The 18,993-nt window shown below is 37.8% G+C and overlaps 1 protein-coding gene across 1 annotated transcript in view; it reads right to left on the bottom strand.

Moving 5' to 3' along the window:
* RALYL (RALY RNA binding protein like) overlaps window positions 1-18,993 on the bottom strand; it is a 786,844-nt gene that overhangs the window by 69,829 nt on the left and 698,022 nt on the right. The window contains exons 5-6 of the mRNA XM_061122884.1: window positions 18,255-18,302; window positions 6,619-6,782 (exon numbers count right to left, since the gene is read on the bottom strand). Of these exons, the coding sequence (XP_060978867.1) occupies window positions 6,619-6,782; window positions 18,255-18,302 (212 nt within the window). The remainder of the gene's footprint in view (window positions 1-6,618; window positions 6,783-18,254; window positions 18,303-18,993) is intronic.

Consider the following 18,993-nt stretch of genomic DNA (forward strand, 5'->3'; position numbering starts at 1 on the left):
ATAGCAAAAATAAATAAATAAATAAAAGTCTGATTAAAATATGGGTGGAGGGTCTGAATAGACATTTTCCAAAAGAAGACATACAGATGGCTGACAGATACATGAAAAGATGCTCAACATCATTAATCATCAGGGAAATGCAAATCAAAACCACTGTGAAAAACCACAGTCTGTGAGGAACTGATGCTGATGCTAACTTTATGTTCATTTCTTATGCTTGTCCCTCATGACAAAGATCTCTTTAGAAGAGGCCTGCTAGTTAAACCTAGCACTTCCTTGGTGGCTCAGATGGTAAAGAGTCCACCTGCAATGTGGGAGACCTGGGTTTGGTCTCTGGGTTGAGAAGATCCTCTGGAGGAGGGCATGGCAACCCATTCCAGTATTCTTGCCTGGAGAATCCCCATGGACAGAGGAGCCTGGGGGCTACAGTCCATGGGGTCACAAAGAGTTGGACACGACTGAACGACTAAGCACAGTTAAACCTAGTATTTAACCTTCTTTTTCTTTGTTCTCCATTTCTGCTTTTTACACATTTCTGCTCTCTAAGTAATAGGTTATTATATGTCATCTCCATTAAATTCATATATTATATTTATGTGCTTTGCTTAGTTTTGTTTAACGTAAGAATTGCACTTTTATTTTTACCATTTTTTTCTTTACACTATAATTGTGAGGTGTAACATTATTACAGGGAGTTGTTTAATATATATTTAGAATTTAACAAATATTACTGAAAGCAATGCCTCTGAATCTGCCACTGAGGGAAATACAAAGCATTCTGGCAGGTCTTGGGAAAGAAGAATGGCGCTGGAGGAATCAATGTTCCTGACTTCAAACTATACCACAAAGCTACAGTCATCAAGACAGTATGGTACTGGCACAAAAAACAGAAATATAGACCAATGGAACCAGATAGAAAGCCCAGAGACAGACACAGCACCTATAGGCACCTTATCTTTGATGAAGGAGGCAAGAATATACAATGAGAAAAGGCAGTGTCTTCAATAGTTGGTGCTGAGAAAACTGGACAGCTATGTGTAAAAGAATAAATTAGAACACTTCCTAACAAAAAATAAACTCAAAATGGATTAAAGAACTAATTGTAAGACCAGAAACTATAAAGCTCTTGGAGGAAAACATAGGCAGAACACTCTGACATAAGTCACAGCGAGATCTCTATGACCCACCTCCTAGAGTAATGGAAATAAAAACAAAAATAAATAAATGATACCTAAATAAACATAAAAGCTTTTGCACAACGAAGGAAACCATAAATAAGATGAAAAGACAACACTCAGGATGGGAGAAAATAATTACAAATGAAGCAACCGACAAAGGATTGATCTCCAAAATACATAAGCAGTTCATGCAGCTCAATATCAGAAAAAAAAAAATACAACCCAATCAAAGAATGGGCAGAAGACCTAAATAGACATTTCTCCAAAGAAGACATATAGATGGCCAATAAACACATGAAAAAAATGTGCAACATCACTCATTATTAGAGAAATGCAAATCAAAACTACAATGAGGTATCACCTCACACCAGTCAGAATAGCCATCATTAAAAAAATCTACAAGCAATAAATGCTGGAGAGGGTGTGGAGAAAAGGGAACCCTCTTACACTGCTGGTGGGAAGGTAAATTGATACAACCACTATAGGGAACAGTATAGTGATTCCTTAAAATACTAGAAATAAAACCACAACATGACCCAGCAATCCCACTATTACCACATATACCCTTTGCTATCTTTAGTCATGTCTGACTCTTTGGGACCCCATGGAATGTAGTCCACCAGGCTCCTCCGTCTCTGAGAATTCTCCAGGCAAGAATATGAGAATGAGTTGTCAGGCCCTCCTCCAGGGGATCTTCCCAACTCAGGGATTCAACCCAGGTCTCCCACATTACAGGCGGATCCTTTACCATCTAAGCCACCAGGAAAGCCCAAGAATACTGGAGTGGGTAGCTTGTCCCATCATCTCCAGGGGAACTTCCCAACCCAGGAAAAAAACCAGAGACTCCTGCATGTAGGTGGATTCTTTACCAGTTGAGCTACCTAGGAAGCCCTATATACTCTGAGAAAACCATAATTCAAAAGGACACATGTACCCTTAAGTTCACTGCAGCACTATTCACAACAGTTAGGACACAGAAGCAACCAGATGTCTGTTGCCAGATGAATGGATAAAGTCATGGTACATACATTCAATGGAATACTACTCAGCCATAAAAAGGAGTGAATTTGGGTCAGTTCTAGTGAGGTGGATGAGCCTAGTGCCTGCTATACAGAGTGAAGTGAGTCAGAAAGAGAAAAACAAATATCAAACATTTAATGCATATGTATGAAATCTAGAAAACTGGTGCCGAGGAACCTATTTGCAGGGCATAAAGACGCAACATAAAGAACAGACTTGTGGACACAGTGGGGCTGGAGAGGACGGGAGGGACTGAGGGAGCAGTACTGAAGAACATACGTTACCGTACGTAAAACAGAAAGCTCGTGGGAAGGTGTCCAACACGGGGGGCTCAACCAGGCGCTCTGTGACAACCCAGAGGGGCGGGACGTGGTGGGGGCTGGGAGGAAGGCTCAAGGGGCAGGGAACATGTGTGGTTTGGGAGTGATGGAGTACAGTCTTTCTAAAATCCATGTCTCCGATGCAAGTTAGAATAGGTATTGTTTGATTTTAGGAGAGAAATAGATAAAGTAGTTTTATCTATACACCTTTAATATATTATTATAGTCACAAATGAAAAAGAGGGATGTAGTAGAATATCCAAATAAAGACTGTTGTGAGGGAAGAGACAGAATTAAAAGCAAATTCATTAAACAAGCATAAGGAAAGGAAGAAAAGAGGAAACAATAATTTAAATCCTTGGAGTTAGGATGGATGAAACATAAACTAATCTAACAGGCTAGTGAGTAAAACATACATAAAATAATTAAATTTCCCTGTAAAAAAAAAGACTTTCATACTGCTTTCAAAAACAATGCCCAGATATATGTTATTTTAGGAAAAAATTTATGCAAAAATAAAGTGATAGTGGTGTTGGTTAAAATGTTCTCTCAAAAGGTAAGTCCCGATCCCAGTACCTGGAAATGTTACCTATTTGAAAAGACATCTTTGTAGATGTAATCACAATGAGGTTATTGAGTGAGTCCTAGTTCAATATGACTAACGTCTTCATAAAAAAAGGAGAAGATGCATAGACACAAAGACACAGAGAAAAAGCGCGTGTGATGATGGAGGAGGAGACCGGAGCGTTTGGTCAGTAAACCCAGGCATGCCAAGGATTGCAGCATTCCAGAAGCTAGGAGAAAGGCATGGAACAGACTGTCCAAGAGACAGTCTCAGACTGTCCGTGGAACTTCCAGAGACAGAGCAGAGCTCTGCGACACCTTGATCTTAGATGTTCAACCTCTAAATATTTGTCATTAAACCATTCAACTTGTCATAATTTATCACATGTGTCCTGGGAAACTAACTACAAAGAAAGGTGGAAAATAAATGGTAGACTAGGGAAATGCAAACCAAAAGAGAGTCTTATCAGTAAAGAACCAAGCAACGCATCGAAAAAAGCAAAATTCTAGAGTACAGATAGAAAATGAAGTATTATATAAATGTGAAAGTGACAATTCTCCAAGAAGTTTTAGAGAAGCAGCACTAAAAAGGGCACAGACATAAGATCCTATACTCTAGAAACAGATGCCCTAGAATCAGGCTGTGGTTCCGGGCTCTGTTATTAAATAGCTCTGTGACTTTAGGGATATTACTTAATTTTTCCACACTTATAAAATGGGAATGATAACAATATTTCAGTTATTGGCAGTTATGAGAAACAAATGAATTAATATATTTAATTTATACATGAAAATGTATGTATTAATAATGTGTTTAAAATAATAGCTACCATAGAACAAACATCAAAAAAATGTTAGCTATCATTTAACTATTACTGTAAAACATCATATAAATACCAGCCAAGCAACATGGAATATAAAATAAAACCTCAAGGAAAGAAGAACTTTATAAGGTCACTAATTGGTAGAGAATTTTAAGTAATCACTTTCAGAATTTCACTTACCAATTTGCCACAAAAGAACACAGTCTACAGTGGATCGGATGATACAACCAACAAGATAAAAGACACACATAGTATTATACCAAAGGCAGAAAATAGATTCTATTTCCCACTCACAAAATCTCATTATTATGAAACCAAGAGAAATTCTAAGGTACTCAAAAAAGATTTTATAACTCACATTTTCTCTCTATGACCCAAGAGATTAGCAATCAAAAATAAGAGGCCAGAAACAACTTAACCATTTGAAGATCAAGATATCAAGATCAAGATATTTATTGGAAACTATCACTGTTCGCTGCAAAACTAAGGTTTACGGCAATCGAGTGGTTGAGCTGTACAAAGCTGCATTTGCCCAAGAATGGCCAGAAACCACTGGTTCTAAACCAGGGTGGTTACATCTCCTTAAGGAAAACTTAGAAATGCATAAGCACACATACAGTTTTAAAAAGACTGAAGAGTGCTGCTGGCCTTGAAGGTTTGAAAGTCAGGGATGCTGAATGTTCTGCAAAGCTTGGAATATTCTTACACAACGTAGAACTGCCATGGCCAAAACATCAATAATACTCCCATTGCTAAACAGTGTTCTAAAAGTGACTCCAGGGCAAAGCATCCACAGATGCTCAAGGTATTTCTATTTAAAATTAACTTAATACAACTACGGTAAAAAAAAAAAAAAAAAGTCTATAAACATAGCAGACAATTCAATGCTCAGTCTTCCATAGCAAGAACCAAATTCAAGAACTTTCTTTGTTTTTGAAAATAGACAGCATATAAGATTGTTTAGAGATTGTTGCAGAAACTCATTTTCTTTTATTACTAAGACTCAAAAAGAGAATTCACATTTTTTTATCCATAGAAGAATTAGATAAATGGATGAGTCAGTATATGGGGAGATGTAAATCCATGTAATTTGCTATTTAGTTTAGATTAGCTAATTCAAATTGAGTGTACCAAACTTAGTTAACAGAAGCAACAGTGCTGAGGGTAACTATTTTTCACACTTCTTCGTATAAAAACAAAGTATCTCAACAGTGTTCTTTCTTAGTATTTCTGATGGCACAAAGGTACAAGGCAATGTTCTAGCGTAGACAGCATATGTAGGGATGAGGATGAAGGAACATGGGTTTAGTGTTGGCTCTACCATCCAACTATGTAACATTCTCTGTGCTTCAGTTCAGTTCAGTTCAGTCCCTCAGTTGTGTCTGACTCTTTGCGACCCCATGGACTGCAGCACACCAGGCCTCCCTGTCCATCACCAACTCCCAGAGTTTACTCAAACTCATGTCCATCGAGTCGGTGATGCCATCCAACCATCTCATCCTCTGTCGTCCCCTTCTCCTCCTGCCTTCAATCTTTCCCAACATGAGGGACTTTTCCAATGAGTCAGTTCTTCGCTTGATGATTTAGCTTCTCTGTACTTACCCATGAGTAAAAGTAAGATAAAGGATTTGCCTTGCTTGTCTTGAAGGCCAGAAGCAAAGTAAGTGGAACCCCCTACGGGGACCTAACAGGCTGCACCGGAACTCGCCTTGCCTCTGCCTCATCTCCCACCACATTTCCTCTTCACTCTGCGGCCCTGGTCTCTTTGGTCCAGGGCAGGGTCTCCGCACTGACCCTTCTCTCTGCCCAGATGCTCTGCCACCAACAGCCCCACGCGCACACTCCTTCCCTGCTTCCACGGGCTCTCTGCTCAGACAGCGCCTTGTCAGAGAGGCTGCCACACACCATCCCGTGAAACACAGCTCTCCTCTCTCTCTGTTGCTTGGTTCTACTTTATTCTTTGACATAGTGACGATCTACCACGTTAAAACCTCACATTTTACCTCACTTGCTACTGTCTGTCTCTTCTCTGTAGACTGCAACCTCAAGAAATGCAAGAAAAACTGCTATCTTTACCTTAGGAATAATATTCTCGTAACAAAAATTTTTTGGATCTGTCCATATAAAAACAATGTGTTCAGTTGGGAGGTTTGTAGCTCTACTTCTTATTAATTCATGTGAGGTTATATCAATATTATTCTTTTATGACATTACGTATGTTTTCAGACACCATTCTCCTGATTTAGAATAGTATGGAAAGTTATCCTTTTAGCCTTTCTACTATTTCCCTCTTAGCTATCCCAGGGCTCAAATATTCAAAACATGCACCGATTTTGCATACTGCTTCTCTGAAAAGATACTCTATGACTCTTTTTGGAAGTGAAATTTATTTCTTCACCAAAAGCAGAATGTTATATTTCAAGACTTGGATGTGTCACAAGCTAGGTTTGCCAAGAGCATGTTCTTGGCTCCGATAAAACACCTTCCTGATCGCTCCCAGGTTTGCTAGTCATGTCCGTGTCCGCCTCCACCGCGCTACTCCAATGTAGTGCAGTGGAAAGCAGAGACCGTTTCCTATCCGTTTGATATTTCGCTCATGCATCGTACATAGCAACCCTGCCATAATTCTTGATTAATTTACTGAATACAGACATTCATGCAATGGTACACACCCCCACCCTTCTTTATGGGGAAGCGAAGAAGATTACTTACATTTCGAGCCGGATGAAGAAGACCCGCTGACAGCAGATCTCGATCCTCCTTTCATGGAGAAAACTCCTTTTCCCCGGCGGGTGGTCGTCACTGCCGCTCGGGGCCGCTTCAGCGGGATGACCGCGCGGGGCGGCGGAGGCACACGGCCGTGGTAATCAAACAACCTTCACGAAACACAAACGCGGCTGAGAGCTGGCTTACACCCGCGCGTTCTACCAAATGTCTGAGATGATTAAGAGAATGGCCTTGCAAAAAATGTCAGTAAATTTTTTAATATTGTAATCAGGAAGATTCAATTTCACTAAAGGAATAGGATGCTAATATAGTCTATGCTTTCTGAACATTAAAATTTGACTCTTCATATGAACTCACTTTTATTAAGGCATGAAAAAACAAAGAACTTTGCAATATGTCGGAGTTAGGCTGACCTTCATTGCCTAGTATATTTCTTTGCTTGGTTTAACAGATTTATCCTTCTTAGCAACAGAAATCTTCCTTTTCCACGTCAGATACTTAGTAAGACATTGGTTTGAGAGGAGGAAAAGATCATGCAGAATCAGGGACAGAGCAAAGAAAATCAGTGTATAATCAGAAAGCAGCTCAGAAGGGGGAAAAATAGAAGTATGACTAGTTTAAAGAGGGCAGCTGTGAGAGAAAAATCAACATGGTTCCTTCCCTCTCACTAAGGACTTTCTTAAGTAATGAAAAGTCTTTCCGACTACAGAAAAAAGGGAGCTGAACTTGGATGAAAGGCTGGTAGAATGAGGACAAAACTTTCTTGACTAAAGAACTGATAGAAAATGTTTATCAGGATGATATTTTATTTTTCTGACCAGTTGGTAGATGTGGAAATTGAGGCTAGAGATATTTGTAGTTAGCTATTAAAATTTCTCTAAAAAAGAATACCAATAAAACTCTGAAGCTTCTGCTTAAAAGCGAAAAATGATATTCACTATAACCAATGTATTTGCATTAGACAATGAAAGAGATGAAGTATAAGAGTATTTACATATTTATATAAATATGTAATTAATATATTCAAAGTCTCATACTGCATACACACAACAAATTTTTGTGACTAAGCATATTTGAGCAGCATAAAAGGACCAGAGGGAAAAATGATACATATATATACCCATTTATTTTTAAAACTATTGGCCAGTGAGCCAGAGGTATTATTGCATTATCTACTATAAATAAAATAGCATTATTGACTTAGAATGATGGTTATTATATATTTTATTATGACACTATTATATAGATTCTCATAACTGGTTTAAAACAGTCAATAGAAAATCTATTGTGAAAGACAGAAATGAGAAAATGAGAACAGCTTTAAATTTTAAAATATTTAAAACCTTGTATAATTGGTTATTTCAAAAAATTACATCTCATTTGTATATACAGAGAGAAATGTGATAATCTCTTTTTGGAAAATAGTATATGAAAGACAATGATTAAGATAGGCTGGTTTCCAAGTATTCATTCAGAAACACTGAATACCAAGACACTGGGGGAAGAAAAGTTGGATACACACAAACCACATTTGAAGCAGACCTTGGTACTAAGAATATCTTTTATATTAGAGAGCTAAAGGATCCAAAAACAAGGATTTGGGAACGTGCTAGGAAATACTAAGAGATGTCTGGAAAGGAAAAGAAATGAAAGGAGACAGAGTTCAAGAGAGGGGTCATCCTCTGTGCATAAGCAAAGTCCATTAGAGCCGAGGAACTGCCAGCAAAGAACAGGTCATGGATGTCCACACATTAGAGTTGGCTTCAAAGGGTAGAGGCCGATGAGGCCAAAAGGTGCTGTGAATCACATTCATACCACTAGGGGCTTGAAAATCAGAGGGGTCAACTAAGCCTGCCCCTCATTTCAATCACAAAACAGGACCTACATTATCTATTTATACGTTGAATTCACAGAGCAACCTGTCAGTGAACCAAAGTACAAAAGGTGCTTTTCACGAGCTACCATCCCCAAAGTTACTGCAAGAACAGAAATGTGACAACTGACCCATCACTTCCAGGGTGGAAGTTGCTGCTTGAGATGAAAGGGAAGCTCTTTTGGAGGAACCGTTTCCCCAGGACATCAAAATGCCTTTTAGCAGGTTCATGAAATAAACTAATCTACACACTGAGTTAAGAAAATCTCTAAAGCACAACTGAAATATAAAATGGTGTAAGAGTGATATAATGGATATCAGGTCAAGTGAAGACATCGCACTCCCTACTACTTTAATGATAGTGCAATTCAATGATATTTTATACAAACTGCACTGTTCATCAATATTTCTGTTGTTTTCCCCCCAGACAAGGACTACAAAACTCCCAGTGTTGGCCAGGTATGATCTCATGTTGAAAACAGAGAGCTGCATTTGTTCACTATATTTGTGACCTATTTTTAGCATGGGATGTACGTTTTAGTAAAGCAGTATGCGTTGTGTTCTTTGTTGTAAGTTCCTATAGGGAGAGGTCCTTGTTTTCTGAATATTTGGATGTGTGACTACAAAGAAAGATGACTCCTTTCCCGTTCAGAATTGGGTAAGGTTTTGTCAATTCATTCTGTCTCTCTGTTGGGAAGATATGCAGTATTAGAACTTGATTTTGATAAAAGTGATATTGTAACACACAAACAAAGCTAAAAGGGCATTTCATATGAGAGCATGATTTTAAATTTTAATGGAGCTGGATGTTTGTTACTTTCCACTAGGCAAAGTTGAGCTTACCAGAAACCAAAAGAAGGAAGACTGGGAGTTGTTTTCAAGCATGAAAACATATTCATAACAAGATAAGGAAGGGAGGCAGGCTGTTCTCTGGGCCTGCAAGATGTAGGAGTTCTTCTAAATACAGAAGGAAGCAGGTGAAAGGCAGCCTATGAAGGAGACAAGAGTTGGCTTTCTCATCAGAATCCTGTCTACAGCAAATCAGAGAAAATAGTCCAAGAGAAATTTCCATCTGATAGAATTCAAGGGAATCCAAATCTCCAAGGTCACTTGAAAACTCAAAATTCCTTCCTTTTTCTTGGTATTTTGTTCTTCCACTCTCACAACTGTATTCCCTTTCCCTTCCTTTAATGGCCCTTCATTTTCCCTAATACTGTTAGAATACTGTTTTTCCCATTATGTTTACAGGTCAAACAAATAATGATTTATAATGAAGTCAACCACATAATTCTCCTTTCTCTAAGACCTATTTTAAAACAAAAGCTTTAAAAGACCTACTCTCAAGCAATAAATAAAGTAAATGTCAGATTTTAATAAAAACAACAGATTGAGGAAGTCTGAGGGTCTGTTTTATTTAATAAACATTTCTACTTTTCATGTGGCCATTTCCTGTTTGGAATTTTGTTTGCTTTAATAATATCTGAGATGTGTGATTTCATTATCAAACAAAAGCTGGAAAATGGTAAGCAATTTTAATATTGATTTATTTGATAAAAAATAGACACAGCTTGTATCTAGAAAGAATAACAATATTATTTTTAACAGTTGCTTTTTGGATAAAGACAATTTAATGGCATATTGATGTATAAAATGAATATAATTTTGAATTCTTGTTTTTACTAAAAGCCTGTTATTATTAAACTTCAACAATAAAAAGCAACATTTTAATGCATTTTCAGAAAATATATTTAGAAAATAACCTCCTATCTCTTACTCTAAAACAATTACTGTCATTTTCTAATCTTTTTTCTATAAGAATTTGTATTTTTTTATGTAACTGAAAACATAATGTATATACAGTAATGTATCCTGGCTAATCCTCTTTGGTTTATATTAAAAACATTTCCCACATTTGCTAAATGGTCTTCCTAATGTTTATTTTTAGCTCAGTTGGCAAAAAATCTGCCTGCAATGCAGGAGACTCCAATTCAATTCCTGGGTAGGGAAGATCTTCTGGAAAAAGGATAGGCTACCCACTCCAGTATTCTTGGGCTTCTCTTGTGGTTCAGCTGGTAAAGAGTCTGCCTGCAATGCTGGAGACCTGGGTTTGATCCCTGGGTTGGGAAGATCCCCTGGAGCAGAAAAATGCTATCCACTCTAGTACTCTGGCCTGGAGAATCCCATGGACTGTATAGCCCATGGGGTTGCAAAGACTTGGACATGACTGAGTGAACTTAACTCATTCACAACATTTATTTTAAGTTCTGTGGTGCATTTTCATAAGTAGATATACAACAGTCTAATAAATCATTACTTGATTGCTGGACTTTTAATTTGATGTCCATTTTTCACTGTCATTGGAAAGACTGATGTTGAAACTGAAACTTCAATACTTTGGCCACCTGATGTGGAAAGATGGCTCATTTGAAAAGACCCTGATGCTGGGAAAGATTGAGGGCGGGAGGAGAAGGGGACGACAGAAGATGAGATGGTTGGATGGCATCACCAACACAATGGACATGGGTTTGGGTGGACTCTGGGAGTTGGTGATGGACAGGGAGGCCTGGTGTGCTGCAGTTCATGGGGTCGCAAAGAGTCAGAAATGATTGAGTGATTGAACTGAACTGAACTGAACTTTCACTGTCAACCAATGTGATTTTAAAATTCATGAAAAAAATTGAAAATGTAATATTTGTGTATTATTTTGTCACTGAACACTAGATTATCATTTAGATAAATGATAACTGAAAAATCAGTAATTATCTGTTTTCTTCTAAATTTCCCACATAAAAATGATTTTTCATTTTCCTTACTTATGAACCCAAATTTACAGTCACTATGTGATTAAGTGCTAACCAAAAAATGTAGTCTGGACTTCGGGTTAAACAACTGGCCTGCCCAGAACCAAAATCTGACCACCTATTCAGGGCCATGTTCTCCCTGGACCCTTTTAGCAGATAAATGAAGATCAACAACTCTACATTCCGAGATCTCTGGCTATGTCTTCATTCAAGCTTGTTGAATGACAAGAAGGGTTTCTGTCTTCAGCTTATTTGACTTCTGATAAACATAGTCTATCAAGCCAAACTAAGATGCCTATTCATTTTTTAAAAAGGCTATATTTGAAATCCACATGAATTATTCTAGCCTATTAGAATATCTGATTTCTGTACTGTTTAAACTACTCAAAATTCATAAAATCTGTTTATAATTTCTACCTTGACTTCAAATAAATAAGCTTTTGGTTACAGCTGAATCCAAAAAATGCTTTTTATAGGCACACTTCACTTGAGACCAGTAAATAAGTAATTCTCATTTCTGTTTTTTTGTCACTAAACATTTCCACAATTTTCTGTGAAGCCTCCCTTGCCAACAGCCCAACCTCTACCAGCAAGCCCCATCCCTAATCTTGTACAAATGCTCCATGAACATGCTTTTAAAGGGTTGACTGTAATCATCAATGATCTATTTTAGCAATGTTTTGACCTTAATCTAATCTTTATATTTTGTACAATTTTGCTGTCTTCTATATCTTGTATACAGCTTTGGTGAATTAAAAAGTGAGTGGATTCAAGTAGCAATTGATGCTGTTGCTGCTAAGTCACTTCAGTCATGTCCAGCTGAAGTCTGTGTGACCCTATAGATGGCAGCCCACCAGGCTCCCCCGTCCCTGGGATTCTCCAGGCAAGAACACTGGAGTGGGCTGCCATTTCCCTCTCCAATGCATGCATGCATGCTAAGCCGCTTCAGTCCTGCCGGACTCTCTGCAACCCCTGGACAGCAGCCCACCAGGCACCTCTGTCCACCGGATTCTCTAGGCAAGAATACTGGAGTGGGTTGCCATTTCCTTCTTGTGAGGTTATAAATCAATAAAATGATTCTCCTATTTAATTCTTATAATTCTATTACGTGTGTATCATTAAGCCATTTTGCCCATGAAGGAAACTTGTGGGAAAGGGATGAGATAACCTCCCCTCCCAAGTTTAACCAGTCAACACCCACACATTGAGGCCTGCAACTCATCTTCTGACTCCGTATCCTATCCTCTGTCAACTGTGCCATGCTAAGGCTTCCAAATGTTTTAAGTGGAATCCCATTCTACCAGATGGTAATTTAAAAATTTGCATAATGAAACAGACGTTGCTTCTTGCTAATATGTTTTTCCAATATTCATGAATATATACTGTGCTCTATAATCAATGATCTGAGACAAGTACAACTTGACTTAGAGTTTTTTCTCATTAACTGCAGCTCTGGTAGCTTCTCCTATGTTAATTTACTCAATGTCAAAATGGATCCAGATCTGAGCAATGCCCCATTTTGAATCAGTGATGTGTATGTGTATACACACACAACACACACACACATATATTTGTGGTCAAGCAGCTCTAGTATTTCTTTCTTTTTTTTTTTTCTATCATTAGAAGTTTGCTCATTACTAGAGGTTATAAATGTCTCAGTGCCTTTCCTCGTACTATTGAAGAGAGGTTGGATTAAAACTGCTGATACCTCAGAAATTGAAAACATTCCTTGGGGGTATGAATTTTAGGTATACTTCTCCTTTTTCTTTACTTGGGGTAGTACAAATACAATGCCTTTCATTTAGAGTTATACTTGACCTTTGAAAGAAAATGCCATTGATGCTGTAATTATTGGGGAGTTTTTGTGTAATACACAAAGATAACTGTTTAGAATAAGTTCTAAAGTCTATTATTTAGTGATACTCTTCCCTGCTGGCTCAGACAGTAAAGAATCTCCCTGCAATGTGAGAGACCCAGGTTTGATCCCTGGGTTAGAAGGACCCCCTGGAAAAGGGAATGGCTACCCATGCCAGTATTCTTGCCCGGAGAATTCCATGGCCAGAGGAGCCTGGAGGGCTACAGTCCATGGGGACGCAATGAGCTGGACACGACTGAGAGACTAACACTTCACTTTCACTTCATGATTCCTGAAACCATGGAGAGCCACTAAAGTAGTTTTTGGAAAAGTTACTGTTGGATAAATGTATTGAAACATTCACGTTAAGATGGGACTTTGTGTAGAGAAGTTTTCTAAGCTAAAACAATGCAAGAGTTGAAAATTGCCAATTATATTAGAATTCCCAAGCCTGGCAGAAATAGGCTAACAATAGGATGTAAATGAATGTCAGCTACTGAGATATTATGTCTCAGCTTCATGTGAGGCATTCAGTAACATCTGGAGTTGGGACTTGGTAAACCACACTTCTGAGGGGGCCAGCTGGCTCCTTGCTAGGCTCAGCCAATTTAAGGACTTGAGAAGGAGACTAAGCTTGGAACCGGAAGAGAGGACTTGACCCTTTCTGTTTTGCTTCCTGGTTTTGTCTTGGCTTCTTGTTTTTTCAGTGTTACTCCAGCCTTGTTTCTTCACCCTGATAGCAGCAATGCATTCCAGCAGTAGCCGCTGAATCCAGTTTGAATACTTTTGCAACTTCTGCGGAGCAGTCTCCACACTCCCTCAGAGACCCAGGCAACAGTTGGCACTGCTTCCTTAGAGGTCTGGGTTCCAGCCCCGTGGGTTTCTTCTCCAGGTTCAGATACAGAAGCAGCAACTAGGCAGAACTTCCTACTCTCCACGGGAGCTCTGTAAGTCTCCTTTTCTAGACTGGTACTTGATAATACTACCTTTTCCTGTTTTCCAGCCGGAGAGGTGGCAGAGGCAGAGGTGTAGTTTGCTGACTCCATCATACCACTGTGGGTTTTGTGTTGTTTCTCTGTTTTTGCCTTTTTGGTTCCTTAATACATAGTTAGAAAGTTTTTTACAAGCAATTCTCCTTGGTCAGCATAACTCTATGTTTCTGTGTTCCTGACGGAAAACCAAGCAGCGTGTAGGGAATGGAAATAGCTGAGTGTTGATAAGAGTGTTCAGATGCAGCTGGAATGCTCTAGGGGGCAAGAGGAGGGACAACCAAACAAAAAGAATGATCCAGAGGTGTCACAACAGACTTCTTACGGAAGGACGACTGACCAGTCACTGTATTCCTCAGTCACAGGGGCATTGCTACTTGACTATCAGAGTAAGAAACATGTTCTCTATCACCATTATTGGTTACTGTTGGCTACCAGTAGCTAACATTGATTAAGTACCAAAAACACACCAGGCATAATGCAGGTCATAAAAATATGCTACTTCATTTAATCCTCAGAACAATAATATGGGGTAGGCATTAATTTCATGTTCACTTCATTGATGAGACAGGTTTTGGTGGCATTAAATAAATTGCCCACACTTGTGCCATTAGTAAGAGGAGCAAAAAGTTAACGATAAACACAAGCAGAATGCAACTAAGGAGGAATTACTGTGGATAAAACTGTTGGCACAGGCCTGTTAGGCTATTTCTCTTGTCCAGCCTCTCCGGTCTTTTCCCTTCCTGGGGAATCTATGTTCACAGGGAACTCCTGACTGCGTCTACTATGGCAGATGCTTCTCTCTCTCTTTGCCAAACGCAGAAGATAAAAAATAAACCAATGAGAGCACAGACTGCTCAGACAGTCTGTTAGCAGCACACCCATACTGATCTATAAACCAATAGACACCTATACACCACCTATAAACCAAACAGGTTTTATATAAGACAAACAAATGATTTTGGAAATTATTCAGAGTTAGCTTTTTTGTGTGTGATGGAGAACCATCTGAAAGCTTCAGGCTCTGTAATTACTTGCGGATTAAGGCTCTTGTTCATTTGCTTGTAAAATATATTTATCTATCATCTATCTACATATAGATCTTACAATTTTTTGAGCTATAATATATGCATAGTAAAATGCAAATATCGGGTGAGTGCTAATTCACTTCAGTTGGTGTCTCGCTTTTTGTGACCCTGTGGAGTGTAGCCTGCCAGACTCCTCTACTAATGGAATTCTCCAGGCAAGAGTACTGGAGTGAGTTGCCATGCCCCCTCCAGGGGATCTTCCCCACCCAGGGATTTTATGTCTCCTGCATTGGCAGGCAGGCTGTTTACCTCTGGTGTCACCTGGGTCGCTGAGAAAACTGTAAACCTGACTAGTTGCCCAAAGTTTACAGGTTGATTACCAGAATTTGGGTCTCCTACCATCAACTCCATTTTAGGTAGAAATTCTTTAAATGTATAAGGAAGTCACATGATAGAAAATATGTAAGAGGTAACAATGTGAAGATAGTTTCATATTTACAGTCTAAAATATATTAGTTGGCAACTTTATTCATAAAAATGAAGACAGTGTTCTGCATCCTGAAACACAAAAGAGTACCAGAAAATGTTTTGAAATTGTCAAAAACTGAAATATTCAAATAATCGAAAGACTACTTAAATGCTATCCTTTTTTTTTTTTTTAATCATAGTAAATGGGATTATTTTAATGCTGCTGAATCTTCATATCATTGTTAGGATGGGTTATTACAAGCTATTAAATATTTAAAATTAAATATTATATTTTATATAAATTGTAAAAATTGAGAAAATCATCCTTAAAAATTTGTATTTGGTCATAAAAGGGTGACTAGAGGAATCACTTGCTTAGCTTTGGACACAGTGGTGCTAAAGGTATGGCTGTGGATTTGGTTTTGTGTAGATAAGGCTGCTTCCTTTTATGTAAAACCATAGGCCAATATTGCTACCCTTCTGTTTTGCGTATCTGCACAGCTGGTTACTGAATATAAATGGAGACCTAGTTTATGATTGTAGTTCTGCCACTAATTAACTATGTGACCTTGGAGAAAGCAAAATGTCTCTAAATCTAAGGAGTTGAATTAATAACCAAAGTTGAGTTTCCAGTATGTGTGAGACTTAATGATAGTGCCTGAGGATACAATAAGCAGAGCTGAGCATCTTTCCTGCCCTCTGGGAGGAAGGAAGGCACGCAGAAATAAACCAGATATTGTCACTGCAGAGAGAAATTTAGCAAGATAAACAAGGAGCGGTACTGTGAAGGAACAGTAACAGGTGTGGAGAGGGGAACAGAAGAACCTCATTTAGTCTGAGACAGGAGTCCATGCTGAGACCTGGAGAATGGAGTCCTTAGCTAGATGGTGCAGAGAGGCAGGAGGAGCAGAAGTGAGGAGAGGCAGGGCCCCAGACAGGGAGGGACACGGAGCTCTCCAGGGACTGGAAGGGGACCCGTGCGGCTGAGCAAAGACAATGAGACCCTCACAAGCGATTACGGAGCTTCTTCCCTGCGTAAAATGTCTGTTCTGTTTTTCTAACTTTGCGTTTTTCTGCCTTGGGATATTTGTTTGTTCGTTTGAATAGAACTTTACACAATATTTACTTTGTTTTCATATGTGTGTGTACGGTCCAGTGACCTACACACATTCAGTCGTTGTTTTGCATACCTCTACTATCAGAATTTCATTTTCCAATGCTAAGTTAAATAACTCCAGTCCCCCCAACAGCAAAAGTCAAAATTTCAGTTTTACCACGTATATTAACTGTGAGTAATTTCATAAAGTCCAACTTTGCTGCTGGGTTTTCAGTCCATGAATCTCTACCTAACTAACAGATGTGCGTGACGATCAGTGATCAATCGTATCACCTCTTTCAAAGTGTTGGTGATTTGTCATTGTGTATTTGTTAGTTCACACACAGATCTCTCTGCTTCCTGGTGATGAATCCACGTGGAATTTTATGAGAATGGATAATCAAAAGAGGGAATCAGTACAGCAAAGAACTGAAGAGTGAAAATGGGGATAAAATTAAAATTAAATGTAAATGGAATTATAGGAGAAATAGCTGATTGTAGGGATGTGGACACTCTCCCACTCAAGAGACTCTCGAGATGGAGACAGGAATTTAGTAAAATAGAACATACTGACATAAATGAGGAAAGTGGTTGTGATGTGTTAAAAAGGGAGGACGATGTCCCAGAGGAAGTGAAACTGGCAAAGAAAAGGAATCACCTTAAGGATTAGGGGTAGTTCTCAACACTGATAAAGTGTCAAAGTTGACCCAGTATTAGCAGTATAACAATTCACCGAGGGGTAAAAGAGGTGCTTGCCCCATATCACAGTGAAAGAAGAAGGCTAGTACTATTCAAATCACTTTCGATAAGTCATTTTTACAAGAGACAAAACACACTAACTCTTAGTATTTTTACATTACAATGTTCAAATTTTAAATTAGTATACTAAATAACTGTTTCACTGTATTTTCCTATATGTATGCATGAGGAATTTCTATATATGTATACATGCATAATATATTTGTAACATAGACTTTTTAACATTTTGACAAAAATTTTTTAAAGGTCATGGAAAATCCTATTTCCCACGTTGATTATTAACATCACTCTCCATGGTTTCCTTTTATGGTCCCACACTACCATGCAGAGCAAGACTTGTCTATAATTTTTACTGAATTTGTGTGTTGTATGAAAGTGGATGTATTTTAGAAGGTTGGACTCATTGTCTGAATTTATAAATCTCTCAGTCTTGAAGAATTCCAAGTTAAGAATTCCAATTTCAAGATCTGAAAAATAACATTGGTTAATAAATCTTTAGAATATCATCCAAATATCAGAAACCAAATTTTAGGCTTAAGTACCACCAAAGTCTAAAAGCCCAAGATCTACTATACTGCAGTAGGTACAATCTAAAGAGGAATATCTGTCCCTCTTATATTTTATTGGGATTTACTTTTTTACTATAAAATATTATTTAAATGTATTAATCAATAATATCTGTGAATGAAAGGTACAGCAGAGTTAAAAGATAATTTAAACCAAAGGGAAACAAGGATGAGAAATTTACATACCGATTGTAGAAATCATCTCTGTAGTAATCATAGTCAAAGACATAACCACTGAGGAGAGAAACAAGAAATTAGTTGTTGAGATTGCAATAATTTTGGTATTAATCTATAATGTGAGGGCAATATATTTATATTACTTTTATATATTTATTTTCCAATGTAATTATGTATCCAAAGGGCTTTACAAGATAATGTCCAACTGGATATAATGCCATGTCAAACTCTTATTATATGTTTGATAATGTAAACACTGATAATGGATTGAGTGGTTTCGAATGAAAATGAGAACAGGTAGCAAAATTAACTTTTTAAATACTTGTAGTACTTACTTGTAGAACCATTTTTCCCCAGACAAGATATGATATAGCTATTCCTTCTTCCTAAGGTATATATAATGTGGCTAAATAAACAATAAACAAATGGTACAGAAATAATATAAATGAAAAAGTTTAATGTAAGAAAAGTAAATACAGATGTGGTTTCCTCAGAAATTAAGCATTTTCATTTTAAAAACTTGCTATTCAGTATTTTATGTAGAGAAAAATTAACAAAAAAGAAACTTTGAGTCTTACCAACAATAACAATATTATAGGGCACTTAAAGAAGAGTTAATAAGTACATTTCAGGGATAAGACTATTACTAAGCTCTTTAAATGAATGTATAATAAATTTTCCCCCATCTACTTATGTAATTCTTAGAGTTAAGAAAACACTTTATATGCATTATTACCTTTTATTAATA

This window comes from Dama dama, chromosome 21, assembly GCF_033118175.1.
Source record: "Dama dama isolate Ldn47 chromosome 21, ASM3311817v1, whole genome shotgun sequence".
In the NCBI taxonomy this organism is placed as follows: domain Eukaryota; kingdom Metazoa; phylum Chordata; class Mammalia; order Artiodactyla; family Cervidae; genus Dama; species Dama dama.